At 48.4% G+C, this 26,433-nt stretch overlaps 1 protein-coding gene across 17 annotated transcripts in view; it reads right to left on the reverse strand.

Moving 5' to 3' along the window:
* The window catches only part of MSI1 (musashi RNA binding protein 1), a 61,755-nt gene extending 35,696 nt beyond the window's left edge, over window positions 1–26,059 (reverse strand). For 8 of the 17 annotated variants that reach the window (XM_065568332.1, XM_065568328.1, XM_065568331.1 and 5 more), the window contains exons 1-6: window positions 26,009–26,059; window positions 24,456–24,538; window positions 3,392–3,526; window positions 1,907–1,947; window positions 1,457–1,538; window positions 1,251–1,335 (exon numbers count right to left, since the gene is read on the reverse strand). In XM_065568332.1, the coding sequence (XP_065424404.1) occupies window positions 1,251–1,335; window positions 1,457–1,538; window positions 1,907–1,947; window positions 3,392–3,526; window positions 24,456–24,466 (354 nt within the window). In that variant the 5' untranslated portion in view covers window positions 24,467–24,538; window positions 26,009–26,059. Of the gene's footprint in view, window positions 1–1,250; window positions 1,336–1,456; window positions 1,539–1,906; window positions 1,948–2,438; window positions 2,669–2,928; window positions 3,106–3,391; window positions 3,527–24,455; window positions 24,539–26,008 lie in introns of those variants that run through there. The other 9 variants (XM_065568334.1, XM_065568333.1, XM_005288691.5 and 6 more) reach the window with 9 other exon arrangements.
* Window positions 26,060–26,433: the final 374 nt, after the last annotated feature.

A 26,433-nucleotide genomic window follows, 5' to 3' on the forward strand; every position in this document is an offset into this window, starting at 1 on the left:
CTTGTATCCCCACCTCTGGGGCAGTATTAAGAAAGAGGAATTTGACAGCACAAAAGTCACTAAAACTACTCAGACAAAAGATCTCTACAACCCAGTCCCAAAACACAGATCCTACATATCTCCCTGATGCCAAGGGCTTGCAATGCAGGAACTGACAGTCTATGTTAAGAGACCCAATGACTCTACAAAAAACTATCTATAAGTTCACAAAGTGGCTAGAACAGCCTGTAATTGCAAGAACTGATGCACCACCCTGGGGGATGGAGGCACCACTGATATCTCAAAAAGCAGAAGATGGCCCACAAAGGCACCTTCTAAGCACACCAGGAGACAATAAACTTCAGGAATTCATGGCCATTGCAAATTTGTATCCTGGGGAAGCCATAAGAGAGCATGAGGCAACAACTCCTCAACACAAAGGGATATGGGTCTATAACAGGGGTTCTCAAACTGGGGGTCATGACCCCTCAAGGAGTTGCAAGGTTTTTACATGGTAGGTTGCAAGCTGTCAGCCTCCACCCCAAAACCCTGCTTCACCTACAGCATTTATAATAGTATTAAATATTTTTTACAAAATGCATTTTTGATTTATAAAGGGGGTCGCACTCAGGGGTCACCAATACAAAAATTTGAGAACCACTGGTCTATAGCATCACCAGAGAGAACAGGCCTAGCTCTTTGTAAGGGTCAACCGCCCATCATGGAGGGGTTACACCTATGGCAAAATAGAAGGTGACTGGTGCACGCAAGAGACAAGAAAAGCCTACCAAAGGCTGTGGGGTGCTGTATTTCCATAAGGGACTAAGAGAGGGCATCACATGAGAGTGTGAAGCTCTGTATGTCCTCTCCACTTAGGGGTCAGTTGCCCCCATAGACACTGTTAGTTTCACATGGACACACTTTTTCTTGTGCAGTCCTGAATGTATTCAGTCTTTTCAACTCACAAAGTGCCACAATCAGTTTCTCAAAAGGGATCTTGCAATCAGTAGGCAGAATGGAAAAATCATAATCTGAGATTCATAATCAACACTCCAACATTCACAAACCAATCCATACTTGGTCATCCATAGCTCAGAAGAGCCGCCAGTTAACAAACCATCACCAGGATGCAGAAGGGTGGGATAATTCTTTATCAGTAATCAATAGTTTATAACCCCTCATTGGGAATCAAACACCACAATCAATCAGTGTTCTCAGCACTGAGGCTCAGTTGACAAATGAACCCCCTTAGATGGGAGAAGAAACCTCACCGTCTTGGAGTCCAGTTCATGTCTGGATTGGGCCAGAACCTTGTCCACACCGGCCTGGTCCATGAATGTGACAAACCCGAACCCCCTGAACCCCGAATCCCAGGCGGGAGATGGGGGGGGAAGAAGGAAAAAAAGAGAGAAAGTTGGTTAAAGTCGGGCCCGGCTCTGGCGAGGAGCAAAGGAGGAGCAGGGGCCGGTCTTCTCACCTGGATCTCTTTGTCAGCGGGTCCCGCATCACCAGACACTCCTTCACCTCCCCGAACTGGCTGAAGTATTCTCTCAAGCCCTCTGCAACCAGAACACAAGGCCATGGGCCCCTACCCAGCGCCTGCCCCCCGGGGCTCCCTCCCCACCGCGCCGCCCGGCCCACGGAGAAAGCGCCCCAGATCCGGAGCCGACCCCTGGTGGCGAACAGCGACGCGCCCACACACACACACGAGTTCGGGGGCGGCCGCGGCTGTCCGCCCCCCAGGAAGAGGCATCGAGGGAGCCTTACAGAGCGGGTCCCCCCGGGAATAACAGCCCCGGGCCGGGCCGAGCCGGGCAGAGCCCCGACCCCGCTCCGCCCGGGGAGTTGGGAAAGTTTGGGTGGCAGGTGCCCGGTCCGGAGTTCGGCCGCGGCCCGCGGGGAGCGGCCCCTGCCCGGCGGGCCTCACCTTGCGTGGTTTGCCAGCTCAGTCCCCCGATGAACATTTTGCTGTGGGAGACACAAAAAGAGCCGTGAATGGAGCGGGGCGGCCGGGGGGCAGCCGGGGGTCCGGGCCGAGCTAGCCGGCGGCGGGAGGGGGGCAGCAGGCAGGGCGGGCTGCCCGGCTCCAGCAGGGAACCGGACCCGGCGCGCCGCGGATGCGGGACGAGCTGCCCAGGCTCGGGAGCGGGCACGGGGGGGGACCCAGCGCGGCCCCGGGGGGGGGGGGGCGGTGCGGGCTGCCCAGTCCCGGGGTCAGCGCGTGGCCTTATGCTCGGCTCGGGGGAGGGGGGCTCGGGTCCGGACTCCGGCGGCAGCCGGCGGCGGCAGGGTGAGCTCGCAGGCATCGGCCATGTTGGCAGCGGCCGCCGCCACCACCGCCAAGCCTGTCCGGGCCACGAGCTCGTGGGGAGCGGGGGGCTGGCTGGAGCCGGGGGTGGTGGGAGAGGCGCGCTGCCGGCCCCGGCTCCCGCCCCCCGCCGCGCCGGGCGGAGCGGTACCAGGGATCGTGCGGGGAGTCCGGGGAGGCGAGGCCGGGCTGGCTGGCTTCTGTCTCCATTCGGACCTCTTCTCCCTGCGAGGAGCAGAGCCGCACTCCCGGGGCAGATGAGCGCTGGAAAAGGGGCCGGACGGACAGGCCATGCTGCCCCCTCCCCCGACCCCTCTCAGCCAGGCGGGGAGGGAGGGAGGAGGGCCCGGCGGGGACAACCTGCCCGGCTCCTCCCACCCCCGGCGGGCGGGCAGCCGGCGTGCGCATAAAACCCAGCCGGCTGCTGCCTGCCTAGCCGCCTGCACCGGGGGGACGGCAGCGAGCGGGGCTCGGGGAGAGCCACGCCGCGGCCAGGCAAGTAGAGCGGAGTCGACCCGTCTGCGGCTGGTACAGCCCGGGAGAGGAGCAGGGACGGGACCCCGTGTGCGCTCCCCACCTGGCCCCCTTCTCCAGCCCGGGGGGAGGGAGCCAGCCTGTAGCCGGCGTACGGAGGATCTCACCTGGCTCGCCATGGAGGGGCTGCTGGGGCTCCTGCAGCGCGGTGCGTGCAGCTAGAGACAAAGGGGGCCTGGAGCTGGCCCTGGGGAAGCTTGTGCTGAATCGCTCCTGGCTCTGGCGTGCTACCGTGCGGGTCTCCGCTGCTCTGGGGGACCCGGCAGCGCGTCCTAGAGCGGGGGAGCAGAGCTATTTCTGCTAAGAAAGCTGCGTAACAAGACCCGAAGCGCTGGCTGCAGTTGGGGCTGTTCAAACGTGGGGGCTTAAAACGGGGCTGGAGCGGCCTAACTTTAGGCACTCACGTTTGAAACCATGGCACCGGGCGGCACAAAAGGAAACCGGGCTGTGAAAGCCCCCGAGAGGCTTCTGTGGAGAGCCCTACAGCTGGAGCCTGGCTGGCTCAGATCCGTGTGTGGGTTTAGCTTTGTTAGTCCGCCTAAAACTTGCCTTTGCGCTTCTTTCACTTACCCTGAACGGAGGCCAAATGCCCCAGTGAGCCTGAGTGTGGCAGGAATGTGAGCCATACTCCTCTCCAGTGCTGCCTTGCACACCTGTGACATCATCTCCAGCCTGATCCACCAGGGCACAGAGGAGAAGCTTGGTCTGAGAGGGTTAAATCAAATTGACAACAATAAGAGAGATCCCAGACGTGAAGAAGAGCCCTCTGTAAGCTCAGAAGTTGATCCAATAAAAGATATTCCCTCACCTACCTTGTCTCTTTAATATCATGGGACCAACACTGCATACAGTAACACATGACACAAACAAAGCCTGAAGCAGAACCTGCATGTTGTGGCATGTACCTTATTTAAACAAGACTGCTGACACCCCCCCCCCCCAACACACACACACACACACCTTCCTTGCTTCTGTGGGACTCTTATATATCCACAGTATCCCACAAGTGTTCACTAAAGCAGGGGTTCTCAATGTTTTCTTTTCTGAGGCCCCCCCTTCTCCCCTAAGATGCAATTAAAAACTCCATGGCCCGCCTCTGTCACAACAACTGTTTTTCTGCATATAAAAGCCAGGGCAATTGCCCAGAGCCCTACACGATTGGGGGGCCTGCAAAGCTAATTTGTTTAGACTTTGGCTTCAGTCTCAGGTGTGGAGGCTGAGGGCCCTAGGCTGCAGTGCCATGGGGTGGGGATTTGGCTTTCTACCCTGGGCCCCAGCAATTGTAATACTGGCCTAGCTTGGTGAACCCTCTGAAACCTGCTTGTAGCCCTCCCTCCCCCCAGGGGGCACCGGACCCCTGATTGAGAACCTCTGCACTAAATGATACCTTACATTTACTCCTCACAATCCATGGGCAGCATTATCCCCATTTTACAGATAAGGGAATGAGGCACAGATGTGAAGTGACTTTACCAAGGCCACACAGTCAGTCTCGGGCAGAGCTGGAGCATGAACCCAGGAAGTCCTCACGGAGTCCTTTGCACAGTCCCTTGACCACAGTATCTCTTTAGTACGATTGATTAGAGATCTACCGCCCTTTCAATCACCAGAATGGAGACAGACTAGTGTAACTTTTTCCCCCTCAACATATTTTCTCTATTTAGATTCATGTTCCTGTGCCCATCACTGTAGTACTTGTATCCTGGTACTTTACTCAACTATCACTATCCAACCAGACTCTGAGGCTACATCTACACTACAGGGGGGAGTCGATTTAAGAAACGCAAATTCAGCTACGTGAATAGCGTAGCTGAATTCGACATCTTGCAGCCGACTTACCCCGCTGTGAGGACGGCGGCAAAATCGACCTCTGCGGCTTCCCGTCGACAGCGCTTACTCCCACCTCCGCTGGTGGAGTAAGAGCGTCGATTCGGGGATCGATTTTGGGACGCGATAAATCGATCCCCGAGAGGTCAATTTCTACCCGCCGATTCAGGCGGGTAGTGTAGACCCAGCCTGAGTGATCACCTCCCTTTAAAATAGAGACAGCACCTTTACCAGCTCCTATCATTACCAAGGGACTGTGATTACAGCAGAATAATATTTTTTATGAGGTACTGTGGGCCAGGACTACAACAGCAGGGGTATGTACTACAATGGATCGTCAGTTCAACTTCCATTGATGGCAGTGAGTGTTGTATAAAAACTGAGGGTATACAACCATAATTTCCTTTTGCAGCTGCCCTTCTCAGAGGCACTGGAGCCTTGTTTCAGCTGCTGTATAGTGGCCCAAATCACAGTGCAATTTTACATTGGCATGGATTAATAAACTGATCGGACCATAGACCACCAGCCTGACACTTATGCCATGTTCCAAATCTTCCTCACCAACAAAGTAGTCTGTCCTGCATGTGTCCATGTACAGATACTTTGGGAAGCTGAGTGAGTGCACCCTCTAGTTCAACCCCAAACTGCACCAATAGGGGAGGAAGGGATAGCTCAGTAGTTTGAGCATTGGCCTGTTAAACCCAGGGTTGTGAGTTAAATTCTTGAGGGGGCCATTTAGGGATTGGGGCAAAAATCTGGGGATTGGTCCTGCTTTGAGCAGGGGGTTGGACTAGATGACCTCCTGAGGTCCCTTCCAACCCTGATATTCTATAATTCTAAGTGCTAGTGTCAAAATTTAGTTGGGAGTAATTGAACTGCTAGATTATTTACCATGGACCTACGTCAAAGAACACTTCTTACCTCTTCACAACTACAACTCTGTGCATGTCACTTGGCACATGGCACATTCATTCAGATTAATGGAATGTCACAACATAACAGACATTGGGCCAAAATGCCCAATATATCTGCTAACCCCTGCTCAAAGCAGGACCAATCCCCAGACAGATTTTTGTCCCAGATCCCTAAATGGCCCCCTCAAGAATTTAACTCTCAACCCTGGGTTTAGCAGGCCAATGCACAAACCACTGAGCTATCCCTCCCCAATATACAGGTTATTTATTATACTCATTCCTCTCTCCAATTTATCCAGCATGGGCTTCCCTTTTATTTTCTGATTCCCCATCATGCCACGCTGCCTGGTTAGGAATGGTAAGACAGATATCAAGAAACTCCCATTCATTCTTGACCTTTAATCAGTTTTATTTCCCAGGCTCCCATTCCCTGCAGTAATCTCAATACTGTACTTCAGCTCCAACCAGAATAGACAAGCACTTTTTTTCCCACACTGTAAGATTGCTGGGGCAGGTGCTATTTCTTACTGCATGTTTGTACAGCACCTTACACAATATGGCTCAGATCCTGAGTGGGGCCTGTGGGTACAACCACAATACAAATACGAAAGTGTAACTGCTAATATTGCTGCTAGGCCTGGCACAGGTTGCTGCAGAGTGACCAGGCCTATCCATTACCCTTGGATATTTTTCAATGCCCATCCTCTTAAATCTGGTGACATGTCCGCAACATTTGCAGAATTGGGGCAAAAATCTCATCAGAAGTTGCCAGCAGTTTCTTTGGCTATACATTGGCCCTTATAATTATGTACAGTAATGTTAAAAAACAAAGACTTTGTAACCATTTCTTGGGAAATCAGTTACATAGTATGATCTCAAGCTGCTAAGTATGCTAAACTCCCATGGGTGTCAATGGGAGATGAGTACACACACAGCCTCACAGGATGAGCTGCTTCTATACAATAACACAATAATTCCATACTGTGTTCCACACACACAAATAGAAAAATCTACTGGTTTGTCATCAATGTATGTCAGCAATTTACCATTCTTTCCATCCATTATAATCTTTGTATTTAAGAGACAGCTAGATAAAGGATGCCACACTGGAAGACCCAGAGAGGATTAAATATTACATTGTGTTAGTGTTGTGTTACTCATGTTTCACTCCCTCTTCCCCATCAAAATAATGGAGAAGGGAAAGAGGGCGTTTGATTAATGTGGGTTAATGTCTGTGGGCCTCAGAGAAGAAGTGAGTGTTTAGGAGAACATAATGGCCATAATGGGTTTGACCGATGGTCCATCTAGCCCAGTATCCTGTCTTCTGACAGTGGCCAATGCCAGGTGCTTCAGAGGAAATGACTAGAACAGGCAATCATCAAGTGATCCATTCCCTTTGATCTACTCCCAACTTCTGGCAAGGGCTACGGACACCCAGAGTAGGGGGTTGCATTCCTACCCATCTTGGCTAAAAGCCATTTATAGACCTTTTCTCTATGAACTCTGAAGCAGAGGCAGATAGATATTCGAGTTATTCACAAAGGGAGGCAGGAGCCAAAAAATGAAGGATGAGGGAGGAATAGAGTAGCAGAGACTTTTTTCCTCCTCCATCATTGCAGGAGGCTGAGAGAGACAGCGTTTTGGAGATCCATCTCTTCACAGGAGGTGGAAGGCTTCAGCAGAGGGATAAAGAGAAGAGCCTTGCTTTAAATTTAATTTGGCCAGTTAATAAAACAGCTTGAATAAGAATCCAAATAATGTTTTAATATTTGTTTTACGATAGTGAACATGTAAACCTGGAAAATATTAACTGCGGCTTTTTAGCCAGCCTGGGGGCAATGCCAGTCTGCTGACAGTGGCTTCCAGTTATGCTCACGCCTGCTTTGGAAATGATGCTTGCTCTCCGGAGAGAATGATTGTAAACACTCCCTGCTGGCCAGTATATGAGGCATACTGGTGTCTGCTTCAAAGGAAACTGCCTGGCCATTCTCCTACATGGTGGAAACTGACTTGAGGCAAGTGGTTTAGGTAAGTAAAGGCAAAATTAATTAACTAGAATGAAGGGCTGAAAAGGAGCCCTAGGCTCTCAAACACTACAGTTATGGGGGCCATATAAGCACCTAGATAAATAGAATTTGGACTTGGTTCATGTTTGGGCATCAATAACAGTAAAACAGAACAGCTGAAAAAGCTTAAAACTTTACTCTGTTGCAACACAACCCATTAAATAGGGTTAGATTATTATAAAATAGGTTGTATGCTGCAGAGCATTTGAGGAAAGAGGAATAGAATACACAAAAGGAATAGGGATTTGGATGGAAGACTGAAAGAATGGGAGAGGAGAAATGCAATGATGAATAAGAAAGAATAGGACAAAGAAGGGATATGAAAACTTAAAGGGGCCATGACAAGTAAGTAAAGTGCAGATGAAAGAATCATGGCAACAGAAAAAGGGGTACAAAGGGGGAGAATACACCAAATGATGCAAGAAAGCAAGAGTGAACAGGACTGCGGCCCTGGCACCACAAGGAAGCGAAGGTCTGGAGGTGGGAGGGAAAGCAAGAGCTTTACGATTTGGGTACCAAAAAGGGGAGTTTGTACTGAGCAGGGTAGTAGAGAGTAGTGAGTTCAAGGTAAGAGAACAAAGAGGAAGGGAATTTTGAAGGACACAAAGGAAGTTTTGTGTAAGGGGAGTGCAGTGCGCCAGCTGCTGTCCTGGAGGTGAAATGGAAGATGGACAGAGAATAGTTCAGAAAAACCTTTCCATCATTCTCACAGACTCATGTAATTATTATCTGGCACCCAGTCTATATGACGAAAAACTATTCAAGTGTATCTCAGACTGATACATTATGTAAATGGAGGAAACAGTAAATATAAAGTCTAAGCTAACTGATTTGTTTCACACACCTGAGTATTTACAGGTCTGAAGAATGGTCAGTTTCTACCAAGTTGTTATTGTGCTTTAACATCTGCCATAGACCCATACTGGCTTTGTTCTTCTCCCTTTTCCAAAATGCAGTGTGCACAGGATTCTCTTTTCCATAGATAAGGATAGAGATACTTATCTTCGAGCTGAGAACATTTTTCTGCACTGACACCATATTCTCCACTTCCCATTACACCAGATTTTTAGTAAAACAAGATAAGCACTAAAATGTTTACAGTAAGAGTAAATTAAAACAATTAAAATAGGTCTCTGCTCCTCCTCTCAAAAAGCTACCTGAACTCATCCTCACTGCCTGTACTCTATCCCCTCTAAGTGCCATTGGCACAGACCTTTATCATAGTTGATGGTTCTTGTACTACCTTTATTCCTAGCTGGCTATCCCCAGTAACTCTCACCCAGTCCCTCAGCCCAGCACCCAGTATAGGGGGGAACATCTTCCAGTCCTTCTCCCCATCACCAGACTGCTCAGTGCCCTTGGGTAGGGGCACTGCTTCCTATCTCTCTTCCCCCCTCATTCACTAGGGAGATCAGAGCTGGTGCTGGGGCGGGGGGGGGGAATCAGACCTATTTTCCCCCATTACAGGCCTCCCCTCCTCTACTTTGAAGCCTGATTAGCTGAATTTGGCAGTCAGTGAAAGGTTGCCGCCAATAAGCAGACCCCAGTTCCAGGATCAGCTTCAGAGTTCTAAAAAGTGACAATTTGAATACTGCTTGTTACATCAGAGACTGACAGTTTCATTGCCCAATCCCTATGCTGGAGAGTCTCTCTTTCTCTCTCAGCCTCTGACACCTTCAGCTCATACTACTTTGTAGCTCTTCTGCAATAGCCTGAGGGGCTTTTTAAAGCTGATGCCACCCTATCTCTCTACTGTTACCTGCAGCCAGCCAGGCATTACAGAATAGATAGTGCAGGTGCCACAATGGGGGGAGGGAACCTCATTTTCATGTTCCTTGCTGATGCCCCTGCCATCACCACTCAAAGCAGTGGCACAGCTCACATTTTCACTCTGCACTGTTTTCTGTAGCTACGGGCCTACACCTTTTTAGGAGCACAAGTATGAGTAAGAGTAAGGATCTGAGTAAGACAGAAGGGGATTTGGGAGGAGTAGAGGAGTCAAAGTGAGGGCTTGGTTGGGGAGAAAGGGGAGTTTGGGATGTGTAACAGCGATGGGAAGGCAAGAGAGAAGGACAGAAAGAAAAGGGGAAGAGAAATGCATCAGGGCAGGGAATAGTGAGAGGCTGGAGTTTGGGTCTGAGATACAAGTACCTATAGAACTGGAGATAGGAATAGAGAAGGGGTGTGCAGAAAATGGTAAAAAGAAAAGGCATGTGGTGAGGTGGGTAAACAGAGAGATTTGGAGACAGAAGGGGGATTCGTAATGTGCAATCAGACAGGAAGTTGGTTGCATTTGGGACATGGCTCTTATTTCTAATTAGTAGACTATACAATATGGGCTTGATTCTCTATTGCCCTGCGCCTTGTGCCATCACATTAGAATGGCAGTGTTTTACACTCACTTTGCACTGTTGTACATGACTATACCAAGTGAAGGGCAATGGAGAATTGGGCCAAAAGACCATAACTCTCCTGTACTTTGGATAGTCTCTGCATAGTGCTCAGCAGAAGCAGACACTCACAGGAACTGGGTCCCATTACGGGGCTTGGGAATAGCATGAATGTATCCCTCGCAGAGCAGTTCAGAGGGATCAGATTCGTATGAGCTGTTCCCTACCCTCTCCCCAGCAGCACTGAGTGATCATGCACAGGGACAGACAAAACAAGAACAGTCATAATCCACTGTATAAATCCATGGTAGACCCACACCTTGAACACTGCGTGAAGTTCTGGTCACCCCATCTCAAAAATGATATATTAGAATTGGAAAAGGTGCAGAGAAGGGCAATGAAAATGATGAGGGATAAAGAACAGGTTCCATATGAAGAGAGATTAAAAAGACTGGAACTGTTCTGCTTAGAAAAGGGATGATTAAGGAGGAATATAACAGGCCTATAAAACCATGAATTGTATGGAGAAAGGGAATAGGGAAGTGTTATTTACCACTTCACATAACACAAGAACTAGGGGTCACCCAATGAAATTAATAGGCATCAGGTTTAAAACAAACATAAGTACTTCTTCAAACAATGCACAGCAACCTGTGGAACTCTTTGCCAGGGGATGCTGTGATGGCCAAAAGAACAATTAGAGAAGTTCATGGAGGATAGGTCTATCAATGGCTATTAGCCAAGATGGTCAGGGATGCAACCCCATGCTCCAGGTGTCCCTAAATCTCCGACTGCCAAAAAGCTGGGACTGGACAACAGGGAATGGATCACTCAATAATTGCCCTGTTCTGTTCATTCCCTCTGAAGCATCTGGCACCAAGCACTGTTGGAAAACAGGATTCTAGTTTAGCTGGACCATTGGTCTGACCCAGCATGCCCATTCTTATGTTCTTACTTGCAGGACTAGAGTACATCTGGCGCAGCACTCAAGCATACTCTGAGTGAGCAGAAGTTGTTTTTCTGTCCCTCTCCAAAGCATTCACTCTCGCTCATCATATAGTCAATGCCCCACCTGTGTTCTAACACTTCCACTCACCTTCTAATTTAACACTTCCACTCACCTTCTAATCATCAATAAATGGACATTTGCTCCACAGATCCCACCCTAGCCACCTTTATAGCATTCCCATGCTCAGGGCCGGCTCCAGCATTTCTGCCGCCCCAAGCAAAAAAAAAAAAAAAAGCTGCAATTGGCGGCGGCAGTTCAGCGGCAAGTTCTTCGCTCCTAGAGGGAGTGAGGGACCTGCCGCCACCGAATTGCCGCAGGTGCCGCCCCTCTCCCATGGCCGCCCCAAGCACCTGCTTGTTAAGCTGGTGCCCGGAGCCGGCCCTGCCCATGCTGAGGATGGCGTTAAGGCAACCCGGGCCGCATTGAGATTTTAAATAGTAAGATTTTGTAAAGTCTGTTGGCCATTTGAGAATAGAAAAAGAGCATCTTCCTGTATGCTGAAACTCCTGTAAGAGGGCAGGTTAAAACCAAATCCAGTGCCCAGGACATAAATACATCTCACAAATCTTCTTAAGCAGCTCAGACTGTCCTGGTTCCTCAGGGCTTTGCCAAGGTATTTTGTTTGTATCTGTTACATGACTTATATCAGGTATCGTATCCTAATCAAGACAGACACCAGTGTCTTCCCAGGCAAAACCCCATCTTCAGACTGTAGGAAAAGCTTTGCAGGCTGTGCAATCACTCACTGTCTGAGCTTCCTTCCCTTTGTAGGGGGAAGAGAGAAAGAAGTTCCATGAGAATATTCAGAGTGCAAAGATCCAGGTGATTTTTGGGTTCAAATGGCCTTGATTTAGGTTTCTGCAGCTGCAGTCTGAAAGTTCTGGAGATAGACATAGAGTACCCATTCTGTATTCTCCACTCTGCATGGGGGCAACAGCATAATTTTCCTCCCGCCCATGTCTGCCACACCACTTACTGTAATTCTTTTGTCAGAAGTTAAAGAGTATTTTCCTAATAATTTTATCAAGCAAATCACAGTGACCAAGTTCATCTAATGCAGGGGTCGGCAACGTTCGGCACGCGTCTCGCCAGGGTAAGTACCCTGGCGGGCCGGGCCAGTTTTATTTACCTGCTGACACGGCAGGTTCGGCTGATCGCGGCCCCCACTTGCCGCAGTTCGCCATCCCGGGCCAATGGGGGCAGCGAGAAGCGGCACGGGCGAGCGATGTGCTGGCCGCGGCTTCTCGCCGCCCCGATTGGCCCGGGATGGCGAACCACGGCCAGTGGGGGCCACGATCGGCCAAACCTGCCGCGTCAGCAGGTAAATAAAACTGGCCCGGCCCGCCAGGGTGCTTACCCTGGCGAGCCGCGTGCCGAATGTTGCCGACCCCTGATCTAATGGACATTGTACTGAAAAAATAACTGCCATTCTTCTCCTGCTGTGCAACTGGAGCAGGTGTCTATGACCAAGAATATCATCTCTTAAAGAAGGACCTTTTCCAGGGGTCCAACACACTATACACAACATTCACTCATACTTTTTGTGGATCCTCATGCTCAGGGCCGGTTTTAGGACCTGCAGGGCCCGATTCAAATACCCGGTGGCAGTCCAGGTCTTCGGCGGCACTTTGGTGGCGGGGGGTCCGCTCCGCGTCACTGAAGGACCCCCCCACCGCCGAAATGCCACCGAAGACTCGGAGCGGATCGCTGGGCGAGTAAGACACGGGGCCCTCTTCGGCGCAGGGCCCGATTCCCCTGCTCATGCTTTCAGGCTAGGGAACATGAAATAGGTAGGTTGTTGCTGTCCCTTTAAATGCTTCACACAGCTTTGGACAACCTTAGAATATATGTGTGATGGGTTGGATCACAGAAACCCCCTTGGGAGCTGCTACCCGATGTGCAAAGACTACCCCTGCTTCTGTTTTCCCTGCCAGCTCAGGACTCCAGCACCCTGTCTTGCTGAGCCAGACACTGCAGTCTGCTCCAACACAGACCCAGGGTCTGAATCACTTGTCCCAAAGCTGCAAGTTTACCTGAAAACAGCTCACAGAAGTGTGCTTGTCTTTAGCACTCAGATGCCCAACTCCCAATGGGCTCTAAACCCAGACAAATCCGTTTTACCCTGCATAAAGCTTATGCAGGGCAAACTCATAAATTGTTCGCCCTCTATAACACTGATTGAGAGATATGCACAGTTGTTTACTCCCCCAGGTATTAATACATACTCTGAGTAAATTACTAAATAAAAAGTGATTTTATTAAATACAGACAGTAGGATTTCAGTGGTTCCAAGTAGTAACAGACAGAACAAAGTAAGTCACAAAGCAAAATAAACTAAAATGCGCAAATCTATGCCTAATCAAACTGAATACAGATAATCTCACCCTCAGAGATGCTTCAGTAAGTTTTTTCTCAGACTGGACACCTTCCAGGCCTGGGCACAATTCTTTCCCCTGGTACAGCTCTTGTTGCAGCTCAGGTGATAGCTAGGGGATTCTTCATGATGGCTCCTCTCCCCCTTTGTTCTGTTCCACCCCTTTATATATCTTTTGCATAAGGCGGGAACCCTCTGGGTTTCCACCCCCCTCACTGGAAAAGCACCAGGTTAAAGATGGATTCCAGTTCAGGCAGGGCCGGCTCCAGGCACCAGCTTCTCAAGCAGGTGCTTGGGGCGGCCGCTCCGGAGAGGGGCGGCACGTCCAGGTATTCGGCAGCAATTCGGCGGACGGTCCCTCACTCCGCCTGGGAGTGAAGGACCTCCCGCTGAATTGCCGCTGCAGATCGCGATTGCGGCTTTTTTGTTTGTTTTTTTGTTTTGGCTGCTTGGGGTGGCCAAAACCATGGAGCCGGCCCTGAGTTCAGGTGACATGATCACGTGTCATTGCAAGACTTCATTGCCCACTTGCCAGCACACACATATACAGGAAAACTCACAGGTAAACACAGCCATCTGCGGATAATGGTCCTTGTTAATGGGAGTCATCAAGATTCCAAACCATCATTAATGGCCCACACTTTACATAATTACAACAGGCCCTCAGAGTTACATTTTATATTTCTAGTTTTAGATACAAGAGTGGTGCATTTATACAAATCAGATGATCATACTCAGTAGATTATAAGCTTTGTAATGATACCTTACAAGAGACCTTTTGCATGAAGCATATCCCAGTTACGTTATATTCACTTATTACCATATTTTTCTAAAACTATCCCAGTTACATTATAGTCACTTATTATCATGTTTTTATAAAACCATATAGACGGCACAATGTCACAATAAGAACAGACATACTGGGGTCAGACTGATGGTCCATCTAGCCCAGTATTCTGTCTTCTGACAGTGGACATTGTCAGGTGCTTCAGACGGAATGAACAGAACAGGGATTCATCCCGTATCATCCATCCCAGCTTCTGGCAATCAGAGGCTAAGGACACCCAGAGCATGGAGTTGTATCCTTGACCATTTTGGCTAATAGCCATTGATGTACCTATCCTCCATGAACTGATTTAATTCTTTTCTGAACCCCGTTATAGTTTTGGCCTTCACAACATCCCCTGGCAATGAGTTCCACAGGTTGACTGTGCATTTTGTGAAGAAGTACTTCCTTCTGTTTATTGTAAACCTGCTGCCTATTAATTTCATTTGGTGACCCCTAGTTCTTGTGTTATGAGGAGTAAATAACACTTCCTTATTTACTTTCTCCATACCAGTCATGATTTTATAGACCTCTATCATATCCCCCATTAGTGATCTCTTTTCCAAGCTGAAAAGTCCCAGTCTTTTTAATCTCTCCTCATATGGGAGCTGTTCCATACCCTTAATCATTTTTGTTGCCCTTTTCTTAACCTTTTTCAATTCTAATATATTGTTTTTGAGATGAGGTGACCAGAACGCATGCAGTATTCAAGGTGTGGGCATACTATGAATTTATATAGTGGCATTCTGATGTTTTCTGTTTTATTATCTATCCTTTTCCTAATAGGAAAACCTTGATTTAAAAAATAATAATATTTTGAGTTTGGAACTAACATGGCATCAATAAATCATCTTGGATCCTGAGCCATGTTGGGTCACCTGTGACCCAAGGCCAAACAATCTGATCTCTCATTGAAGAAGTCTGATTCTGTACTGCTTATGATCCAGTTTGGAATATTTTGCTTCTTCTCCTATTTGTCCATTCTTGCCCTTGTAGCACTTGCTCACTCTTCCCAACCCTTTTATATTTATCTCTCTGCTCTCTTGCTTGCTGGGGACTTTTCTCAAAGCTGGTTTTGCTACATTTGGGTCCTTATTTCATGTTTGTCCTGGATATGTCCTCCCCACCTATGACATTCCCATACAATCCTTTCCATAGCTGCTGAAGTGGACTAGCAGATTCACTGCTTCTTTTCCTCACAGGTATAAAAAAGAATTCCCTCATGGCACAAAGTATTTCCCAAAGCCACTAGTTAGCTGGCATTCACAGCACTATCAAGGCCAACCATCACCATCTTCCAAATTAGCTGTCCAAAGCCATTTCCCACAGGGAGAAGCTGTTATGAAAATAAGTAGGTATATGGGGACATGCTCCCCCAAAACCCCAGGAATGCAGGTGAGCCAAGGGAGATACTCTTAGAATGAAGGGGCGCTGTAAAATATCCTAATGATCTACTTCTCTTTAAAATATGAAAAAGAAAAAAAATCAATATAAAATCTACAATTAAAAGTTTTTCAGACAGATAGTAAGAGACGGGATGATTGTGGTAAATCCCTCAGCTTTTTGGGAAAAATAAAGTCCCAAAGGTGTCACACCTCTGTCATCTAATATATTAAACAATGAAGGGCTTGATTCTGATCTCCCACTAGTTGAACACTGGAGCAGCTCCACTGACCTCAGGGGAGTAGCTCCTGAATTATACTGATGTTAGTGGAGTCATGCTCGGGCTTGAAACATCTTGTCTCATTTGACTTGTAATCTGACTACATCATTGAAACGCCCTAGTTTAGGGTGGTTTCTTTCTTTCTTTCTTTCTTTTTTTGACGTGTTATTTAATGTTTTATGCCTTTCTTTAGCACCTTCCATCTGAGGATCACAAAGTGCTTTCTAAATATGAGTCAAGCCTCAGAAACACCCTCTGAGTTTTTATCATTACTCACTTTTAACAAATGGGGAACCTGAAGCAGTAAAGGGCCAATTTTCAAAAGTTGCTACTGATTTGGGAGTCCCAACTTGAGATACCACAGGCCTGATTTTCAGATGCACCGAACACCCACAGTTTCACCTGAAGCCAATGGGAGCTGTAGGTGCTCAGCATCTCTGAAAGTCATGCCTAAGGTGTCTTACATTGGGCATGGAAAATCAGTGGTTACTTTTTAAAATGTTGGCTTCAGTGATTTGCCCATGATCACACAGCAAGTCTGAAGTGAAGGCAGAAATAGAGCCCAGCTATTCTGTCTCCCACCTTGTGCTTTAGCTGCAAAAGCATCCCTCTTCATCCCTGCTCAGTTTCCCTCCCCAGAAAGTCAATAGAAATATTTTTACAACACAGATATTCACCATTAATTTAAATATGTATGCAGTGTGAATCCAAGAAAAACCCCTGGTCCCTGAAGCAAGCAGAGAATGAGTGTGTATGGGGGGGGCGGTGTTAATGGGGAAAGGAGCTTTTAAGTCAGGAGAATTCTTTAAACGGGAGATCTCCCTTCCACACTCCAATTAGTTGTACAAACTGCATTCAGGATGGTTGATCATTATGGAGTCCTGAAAGCTGTGCAGTCTGCCAGGCAAATCCATTCCTGGATGCTGGGGGTAGCAAAGGGCTGTGGCAGTGGATTTAGGAGTGCAGAAGTAGTTTGCTGCAGAACAGAGGGAAATCAGTAAGTTTGTTCAGTCTTTTGGACAGTGTTATTTTTGTGCTCATGTCCCTTTAAGGACAGGAATGCTGGAAACAGAGGTATTTGATATCTTTGCTGGCTAATTACAGTGCAAGATCCCAGTGTCCTGACAATGCCCTTGTCCCTGACCTGGAGGGGCCTCCCTGTCTCAGGGTCAGATGTAATTTAGTCTTAGGTCAGACTTGAGACTCTCCTTCCAGACTGACTGCACTTTGTTTTGAAGTGGAAACCATTTTCCGGTTCAAAATGGATTGAGACCATCAAACTCATTTTACTGATGAGAAACAGGACACAAATGCAGAGAACCAGAGGTGAAGGTCAGTGTGTTCATCAGAGTGAAGAGTATTCAACTGTGTCACCCAGGAGGTGATTGTTCTGCTCATCAGACTATATGAGCTCAGAGTTAGCATTTCCTGTTTCCATCAGTTATTTTGCATGTTTACTACAGTAGTGTCTAGGGACCAACCAAGAAAGGGGCCCTGCTGTGCTAGGCATTCTACAAATAGAGTGGTAGTCAGTCCCTTCCCCGAAGAGCTTACAATCTAGTAACTAGACAGTGGGAAACTTAAAAAGGAGGGAATGGTCACGTGGTAAAGCACAAGTCCTTAGATCTGAGCGCTACTCTTAGCCCTTACTTAATTGGCCTCTCAGAGTTGGTAAGACAACTCCCACCTTTTCATGCTCTCTGTATGTGTATATATATCTCCTCACTATATGTTCCATTCTATGCATCCGAAGAAGTGGGCTGTAGCCCACGAAAGCTTATGCTCAAATAAATTTGTTAGTCTCTAAGGTCCCACAAGTACTCCTGTTCTTCTTAGCCCTGCCACTGAATTGCTGTGTGACTTTGGGTAAGCTACTTCACCTCTTTGTGGCATAAAATTCTTCCCAACCTCACAGCAAGGTTCTGCGTAAAGTGCTTTGAGATCCTCAGACAGTAAGGGCTATAGACGAGTAACATCATTATGAAAGAAAAGTGCTTTCTGCAACTGTCTTTGAACCACCAGCATTCACTACCTCATAGCAAATGAAATATTTTTTTTAATCCAATCAGTCCAGTTCCCATCCTCCTGCAGGTTTCTGTCCATATCAGTTGGCAGAATATGCTTTGGCTACAGCTGAGCTTGTCTGGTGTCCTCTGGCCAGAATTTTGGGGGGCTGGGTATCAAAACTCAACCTAATTCATATTGTTTGCATCATCATGTTCTGTTGGTATTGGAGAGATTATGACATTGCGGCAGAAATGTTCAGTGTCACAATGTTGCCCAGAATTAACCCAGCACTTAAAAAATCATCTTGTACACCAAATATGTTAGTTGCTGAAAATGCACATTTCTATTGTCCCCTCTTTTCCATTTGCATGCCAACATGGGATTGAATTTGCCTATCCATACATGAGGGAATTAAGTGGTTTTGGGTACATAAGCCATTGTATGGAAAGGCGTGCAAAGCTGTACTTACCCAAACAGAGGTCAGGATGCAAAAGTATTTTGACAGTGAGAGTAATGGGTACCCAACTCCATTTGAGTGGGGGGAAAGAAACACAGGCACAGAACCAAACATACTATTTGGTAACATCTCTACCAGCAAAAACATCTTGATCTCTGGGGTAGCAGCTGGGCTTAGCATTGCCATATGCCATGCCATGGTTGTATATATGAATAAAGGGATTATTACAATTTAGCTCTTGCTTCAGAAGAAGGTGAGATCTTCCCCCTACTCTTACATGGGTAGAAGGAGAGAATTTGCCAGTCTCTGCAGGTCACCATTGTTGCAGGAATGTTATGAGGATTGACACATTTCTGTCGCAATGTCATAATCTCTCCAATATCAACAGAATGTGATGATGCAAACAGCATGAATTTATAACATGAGGATTATCTGTTGTGATACATTTGTGACCAAAATAGAGAGTCTCCTTTCAAATGTGAGGGGTCAGATACAGGGCTCATCAGTTCACCAGGGCCGGTGCAAGGAAGTTTTGCACCCTAGGCGAAACTTCCATCTTGCACCCCCCACCCCAGCCCTGCGGCAGCTCCCCGCCCCCCCATCCGCCCTGAGGCGCCCCCCCGCGGCAGCTCCCCCCTGCCCTGAGGCGCCCCCCACAGCAGCTCCCCCCCTGCCCTGAGGCACCCCCCCCCCATGGCAGCTCCCCACCCCCCTGGCCCGGGGAGCTGTGCGGCAGCTCCCCACCCCAGCTCACCTCTGCTCCGCCTCCTCCCCGAGGAAGCCGCCCCCGGTCTAATTCTCCTCCCCTCCCAGGCTTGCAGCGCCAAATAGCTGATTGGCACTGCAAGCCTGGAAGACGGGAGAAGTGGAGCGGCCCAGGAACACTGTAAAAAAAATTGGGGGCACCACTTTTTGGCGCCCCCAAATCTTGGCGCCTTATGCAACCGCCTAGTTTGCCTTAATGGTACCATTGGCCCTGACTCCCTTTGATGTCTGGTCAGCCATTCACACTGTATAAGGTTTAGACTTTACATTTGCTTTTCAATATCCATCCCAAATCTGACCAAGTCCTATGCAGTAGCTTTATAAAACAAAATGTTAGAATGATAAATAATTGTTCATTCTTGGTACAAGAGCCTTCTTCTCTGCTTCCTGCATTTATTTGCCTCTTTTCAAATCACTCCGAAACTACTTTTTTTCCCTCTTGCTTGTACATTTTAATTTGCTCTCCTACCCATTATTACCTGTGATTAGATCTGTGCAAAATACTCACAAAGAACCTGCAGACAAGCAACACTTGGTGGGTTTCCTTTTTCATTAAAAACTTGGAGTTTAGTCAAGATTCATTGGCGGGTTCATGCTTCTAAACTCTTTGGGGAAGGGATTGTCTTTTTATTCGGTGTTTGCACAACACCTTGCACAAGGGGTCCTGGGTCCATGAAGGGCCTCCTAGGTGCTGCCACAGGACAAATTAACAACAGTTTGGGTTGGCTTATGGCTAAGTCTCAAAAAATAGGTGATAGTCAGTAGTCCAAGCTGAATTTTTGGTTCAGATTTTTGGGTTCATCCCAACCCAAATCTCAGAGCTCAAACCCCAGGAGCGCAAACCCCAAGCTGTCAAACCTCAGAAGAAAGATTTCATGAACCTCTGTCCCCAGCAGCATCTATTCAGCACCTAACCCAGCACATGGCGTATTCAGCTCTGTCAAATGGTTGGACACAGCAGGGTTATGAAATTCCCCAGACAAAAGGGGTATGAACTAGCAGAGCAGGTTGGAACATCAGGGGAACTTTGTTTACAATTTTGTTTCCATGGATACTTGATGGCCAGATCAATACATTTTACTGATGAAGCCTCAGAGCAAATTTGGGTCTGGACAAGAGACAAAGGCAGCAGAGTCCCTGCCTCAAGGAGTTTACAACACATGAAGGTTTATTGATGATAATCTATTTCTGCCCCCATATCTATGCTGGTTGAACTCCCAGCCCTAAGTCTAGGACCACACCCTGCTCCTACACCAGAGCAAACGCTGCTCCGGATTTACTCCAGTGTCCCGAGCTCCCCCACCCATTGCCTGGCCCCGGTGCAGAGGGTGAGTGGCTGCTGTCTCTGGGAAGGGTCTTTGGCAGGTGGCAGCCAGGGGCAGAGGACAGGAGCCGGAGCCCGGAGCAGGGCAGTGCCATGTGAACGCGCTGCCTTCGGAGTAAGGAGTGGGTGCAGGATGCTCTCACCTGTCTCCGGCAGGTTGCTCAGCACAAACTCCTTGGCCGTGGCCACGTCCCGCTCCCGAGTGACATCCAGCGGCAGCACCTGCAGGCGGCTGGAGCCGGAGGCGGCTTCCTGCAGCAGCCGCTGTGCCCCTTCCCCACCCGAGCAAAGGCAGCCGGCGAAGACGTGAAGCCCAGGCGGTGCAGGCGCAGCGCCAGCAGGTGCCCGAAGCCGCTGTCGCAGCCGGTGATGAGCAGCGCCCGGCCGGCGGGCTGCAGCGCTGCCTGTCATGGGAGCCTGGCCAGCAGCGCTAGGGGCAGCAGCAGCAGCAGAGTGGTCGCTTCCCACATGGTGGCTGCGCAGAAGTGGTACCAGGGTTTTTGCGGCCGCCTAGGCGGGGGTCCTTCCGCACTCCCAGTCTTTGGGGCACTTCGGCGGCGGATCCCGGAGCGAGTGAAGGACCCACCGCAGAATTGCCGCCAAAGACCCAGAGCGCAGAAGGACCCCCCCGCCGCAGAATTCCCGCCAAGGGCGGTAAAACGGCGCCCCCCAAATCCTGCTGCCATAGGCGACCGCCTAGGTCACCTAAATGGAAGCACCGGCCCTGCAGCTCACCTAAGCACACATAGGACCCACCAATCTTAGTGCAACTAATAACACTCTCTCATTCTCTAGTTGTTCTCTCATCACATTCTCCAAGTTCAAATTCTTACATTTCTTCCTCTGTCTCTGCCTTCTTCCTCAAAGACATTTTTTAAGTTTATGGAAGGGGTAATCAGCAGTAACGGTATCTCACAGACAGTTGGAGGAGTGCTGCCAGAGGCTGGAGGAGATGTCACAGAGAAGCAGGAGGCAGCCAGGGTTGTCATAGGTTTGCTGAGGTGGAAGTTGCTCTGGTCAAAGGTAGAGAGGGAACTAGCTGGTATTTCACATATCTTACGCTGCATAGGAACCCACAAAACCTGGGGCCAGCTGGTTCATCTCATGTCCCTTATAAAAGTATAAGGGCTCTGTAGTGGGAAACCAAAACTGTCTGCTCAAGATCTTGGGTTATCTGCTTCCAGAGTCATGGGTGTCATGACACTGAAAATCCTTTTAGAATGGGCTTTACATCAAGATCTTTTTCTCTTACAAGATGCCAAATGGCATGATAAGTTTTGATGTGCCTTGTGGCAATGTATTTGCTGGCCCCATGCTGGAGAGATTAACAGACCCTGCCTGAGTCTTCTCTAATTCTTAATGATCTCCCACAAAGCCAACATTGGTCTTTACTCAGGCAAATTGGATTGTAGTTCCCAGAAATAGAGGGCCATATTCTGTAATCCTTTACACCATTTTTGCCCTAGAGTAATTCCATTAACTTCAGAGTTAGTCCTGATTTACACTAGAGAGTAAATAAAGAATCAGGCCCAGAGAACTTCTAGATACCAAGGTGAAATTTTTGAGACACACAGTGGCCAGTCTCCATTGAAGCTACTGAATGCAGCATTGTGTGCATTCCATCAATGCGAGTTCTGATAGGTAGTGCTTATAATTGCTTCTATAATACTCCCAGGAAGACTGCAATAAAAATCAGTTCCATAGCTGCAGATAAGTGTATAGCTCTTGCCTCGATTAGAACGGCACTAGAGTACCTGAACAATATAAAGAGACAGGAAATTCCCAAGTACTCAATAACCTGACCACGTCAAGCACAGAACAGAAATTCTGTCTTCCTTTGTGTTTGGAAAGTAGCTAATACATTTTGAGAGTTTCCAGAACCTAATATCTAACAACCATTAGTATTTTGGTTACTAGTCCACCATTCACCTTCTGTGGGTCTCCTTCCAAGTTCATCCCCATGTCCCCATGAATCAAATCACCAGTCAGTTTCATAGAATAGCAGGTCATAACTCCTTCTAAATGTATACCACTGGATCTGAAGCAGCAGAAGTTGTATGAAGGCAAGTGCCAAAGAGCAGGTATGACAATAGCCAGTGATTTGGCCCTTTATGCCATGCAAAGTACTAAAATGCCAGGAACAGATCATGTTCATGCTGAATTTGACAAGCGTAGGACCTCATCAATGGGATGTGATGAGTAAGCTTTTCAGTCATGAAGTATCAACTCCAAAACCATGCCACACTGGGAGTATAACTGCCCTGCCCAACCTGAGGAAGGATGCCAATCTACAGTACATCCCAGTTATTAAACTATATATCATTTTAGTCCCCGGTTAGACTTTCTGAATGAGTAATTCTGCCTTCTCACCTAAGGGCTTATCTACCCAAGGGCACTCAGAAAAGTATATCCAAATTAACTGAAGGTATAAATTGAAAGTGGATTATTTAAGCCCCATGAAACCCGTGAGTATTCAGAATTAAAGTGGGCTTAAATCAGTTTAGCTTATTCATAATTAACTTATTCTAGGGCCACTGGCTTCTGGCCATGATCTAACCCTACCAAATACATTCTCACATCCAGAGTGACTCACAAGTGAAATGCAAATCTGCTGCGGTTTTTACTGATGTAACAAAGCTGATTGATATTGCTACCTTTCACCTATGCTACACTGATATGTCCAGTAGTTAGTACACTGAGAAGCAAGGTTGGACACACAACTTAAAAAACACACTGATTTCCTTAGTATCTACCTAAATGGTAACCCAACTATACATGGACACAGATTGCATTTGTCTGGTAGCACAGTCTGCATCTTTACACACCCTGAGCTCATCCCTAAATTTTGTTTAACCCTGATCGATTTCTCTCCACATGGAGACTCAAAACTCACCTAATGAAGTTCAATAGCAGCTGCTTTCATCCCATACTGAAGTACAATGAAAATTTGAGTTCAGAACGAAGGTATCCCTGGCATGCAATACATCTGGGAGTCCTTCTGGATGCTTCACTGTTAGTGGACACTCAAATAGTGATGTTTGTTAAAACACATTCTTCTGTTAAAGGTGGGCTAGGAAACTGCACCCCATCCTGTCTGACTCAGATTTGGTCACAGGGATATAGCTGTTGTTCACCTCCATGCTTGATAACTGCAATGCATTGTACCTAGGAATGGAAATGCCAGCCCTGAAAAAGCTCTAATTGGTTTAGGATACAGCAGCCCAGCTACCATACAACCCAGGTCCCTAACAGCCCATCACCCCAGTGCTCTGCTCAGAACACTGGCTCCCCAATTAATCTCAAGATCGCTTCAAAGTTTGGACCCTAATCTGCAAAGCTCTTCATGGGAAGGGCTCAAGCTACCAAAGAGACCGCTCAGTCATTTTGCGCGATGAGAGGTGTGTCCTTCAGATACTATAGGTGTGTCCACTATAAGGACGAGACTCATGAGCATTGGAATTAGGGTTTTCTTGGCTGCTGGCCCCAGCCCTGGAACTCACTCCCACAAGCAATAAGAATGCGCCTGCGCTTTGACACCTTCATAATTAAATGTACAACTCACTTCAACTTAGCTTTCCCACAATAGCAAAAAATAGGGGGAGGGAGGACGACAATTGGGAGCTGGAAGGTGGGAGACAGAGATCCTTGTTACCTTAACTTGTAGAACTTTGTAAGGTGCTTAGATAACAGTGGTCAGTAAGGGACAGACAGAGACATTGAATAGATAATGCTTCACACAGGGGAGAACAGCCTGATTACCAACTCTGATCAGGGCATTATATTCCTACATAAGATGGGCCAAAGATAGATCTGTGGTTGCAAAATTTTGTGGTGACATTTTAAAATCTGTGACATAAGATAAATTAAATATAACATGAAAAATACTTCATGTTACAAGCAAATCACCTCATTAGAGCCTCTGGGGTGGCATTGGAAAGGAGTTATCCTCTGCTTCCCTGATAGTGTAATTTATATGCTGGGCAGACCAGAATAAAATTTAACTCCCTTATACCTTGTCTTCATTGGGAATTCTCCCTGACTCCAGCCATTGGTGTAGTTACACTGCCACTGCTGCACGCTGCACCACTGCAACCCCTAGTGTAGACAAGGAAAACCAATTTACACTGGTAGAACTTATCCTGGTGGGCTACATAAGGGATTTTGCACAGATGTAACTGCAGTTGGTTGAAATCTGGGCTAATTCTTAAGGTAGACACGGTCTTATTAGTCTCCCCACTGCCTATGGAAGCTGAAGCTGGCTCTCCTGAATGGCAACGTGTAGCAGTAGGACTCTTTTTTTTGCCTGCAGGTATCAGTTATCACGGCCTCTGGGGCTTAGACACATGGAGTTGTCTTCCTGTCCTCTGCTCCTCAGATTGTTGCCACAGGACCAAGTTTGCATAGTGAAAGGGGGAGAGTAAAGCTCGGGGCTGGGCTACATTCAGACAGGCAGTCTTGGCCTGGGAACTCAGTGAGGAACAAGGAAGGAGGGGATGCTGGAGTGGAAGTGATTTGAATTAGAACAAACTGGCTGCTGAATAGAAGCTTTTATTCCAGCCTGTAGAAGGCTTTGTTAGTCAAGCACATGTGATGCACAAAAGCCTCTCCTTGAATTCATTGAGTTTTAATTGGTTCTCAGGTGGGGGAGGAGATGGGTGTTAGGAATTAGGGATTCCTTAAAGAGACAATATCATTAAAACTTCACCCCTAAGATTTAGGAGTCTGGACCAATTCATTTTTTTGTATGTTAAATGAGAGGATCAGAAAAATTGAGAATGAGGGGTGGGGGAGGATCAGTAATGGAGAGAGAGGAGAGAGATCGGAGTATTAGGAGGGTGAGGGGCAGAAGAAAGATTAAAAAGAGAGAGAGAGAGGAAGGGAGAGACCAGGGAGAATGAAGGGAGGTCACACACAGAGGGGATACAGAAGAATGTGAAAGGGATTGGGGGAAAAGGAGAATGATGCTGTTTGGGGCAGTGCTTCCTTTCCTTGCCACTGTGACACAGAAGGATCCTGTTGGTCACATTTCCTCCTTTATTGAATGCTTTAAGATAGGGGTGGGCAAACTTTTTGGCCTGAGGGCCACATCTGGGTATAAAAATTGTATGGTGGGCCATGAATGCTCATGAAATTGGGGGTTGGGGTATGGGATGGGGTGAGGGCTCCAGCTGGGGGTACGGGCTCTGCGGTGGGGTCAGAAATGAGGAGTTTGGGGTGTGGGAGGAGGCTCCAGGCCAAGGAGGGGGGAGTGAGGGTTTCGGATGGGGGTGTGGGTTCTGAGGTAGGACTGGGGATGAGGGGTTTGGGATGCAGGAGGGTGCTCCGGGCTGGGACCAAGGGGTTTGGAGAGCAGGAGGGGGATCAGGGCTGGGGCAGAGAACTGAGGTACAGGGGGTGTAAGGGCTCCAACTGGGAGAGCAGGCTCTGGGGTGGAACTGGGGATGAGGGGCTTGGGGTGCAGGAGGGTGCTTTGGGCTGGGATCAAGGGATTTGTAGGGCGGAAAGGGGATCAGGGCTGGGTCAGGGGCATGGGGCTCAGGGGTGCGGGCTCCAGGCAGTGCTTACCTCAAGCAGCTCCTGGAAGCAACGGCATATCCCTCCTCCAGCTCCTACATGGAGGCACAGCCAGATGGCTCTGTGCGCTGCCTCGTCCACAGGCGCCGCCCCTGTGGCTCCCATTGGTCGCAGTTCACAGCCAATGGGAGCTGTGGGAGCGGCACTTCAGGTGGGGGCATCGTGCGGAGAGCCCCCTGGCTGCCCCTACGTGTAGGAGCTGGAGGGGGGACATGCCGCTACTTCCGGCAAGCCCTCAACCCCACTCTCCCGCTGGAGCACCGGAGCGGGGCAAGCCCCGACCCCACTCCCTGGCGCAGGGCCGGCTCCAGGCACCAGCCCACCAAGCTTGTGCTTGGGGCGGCACCTGGAGGGGGGCAGCGCGGCGCGGCGCAGCGCAGCGGCTCTGGCCACTGGGGAGAGCGGAGCCGCAGCGG

Source organism: Chrysemys picta, chromosome 15 (assembly GCF_011386835.1).
Source record: "Chrysemys picta bellii isolate R12L10 chromosome 15, ASM1138683v2, whole genome shotgun sequence".
NCBI lineage: Eukaryota > Metazoa > Chordata > Testudines > Emydidae > Chrysemys > Chrysemys picta.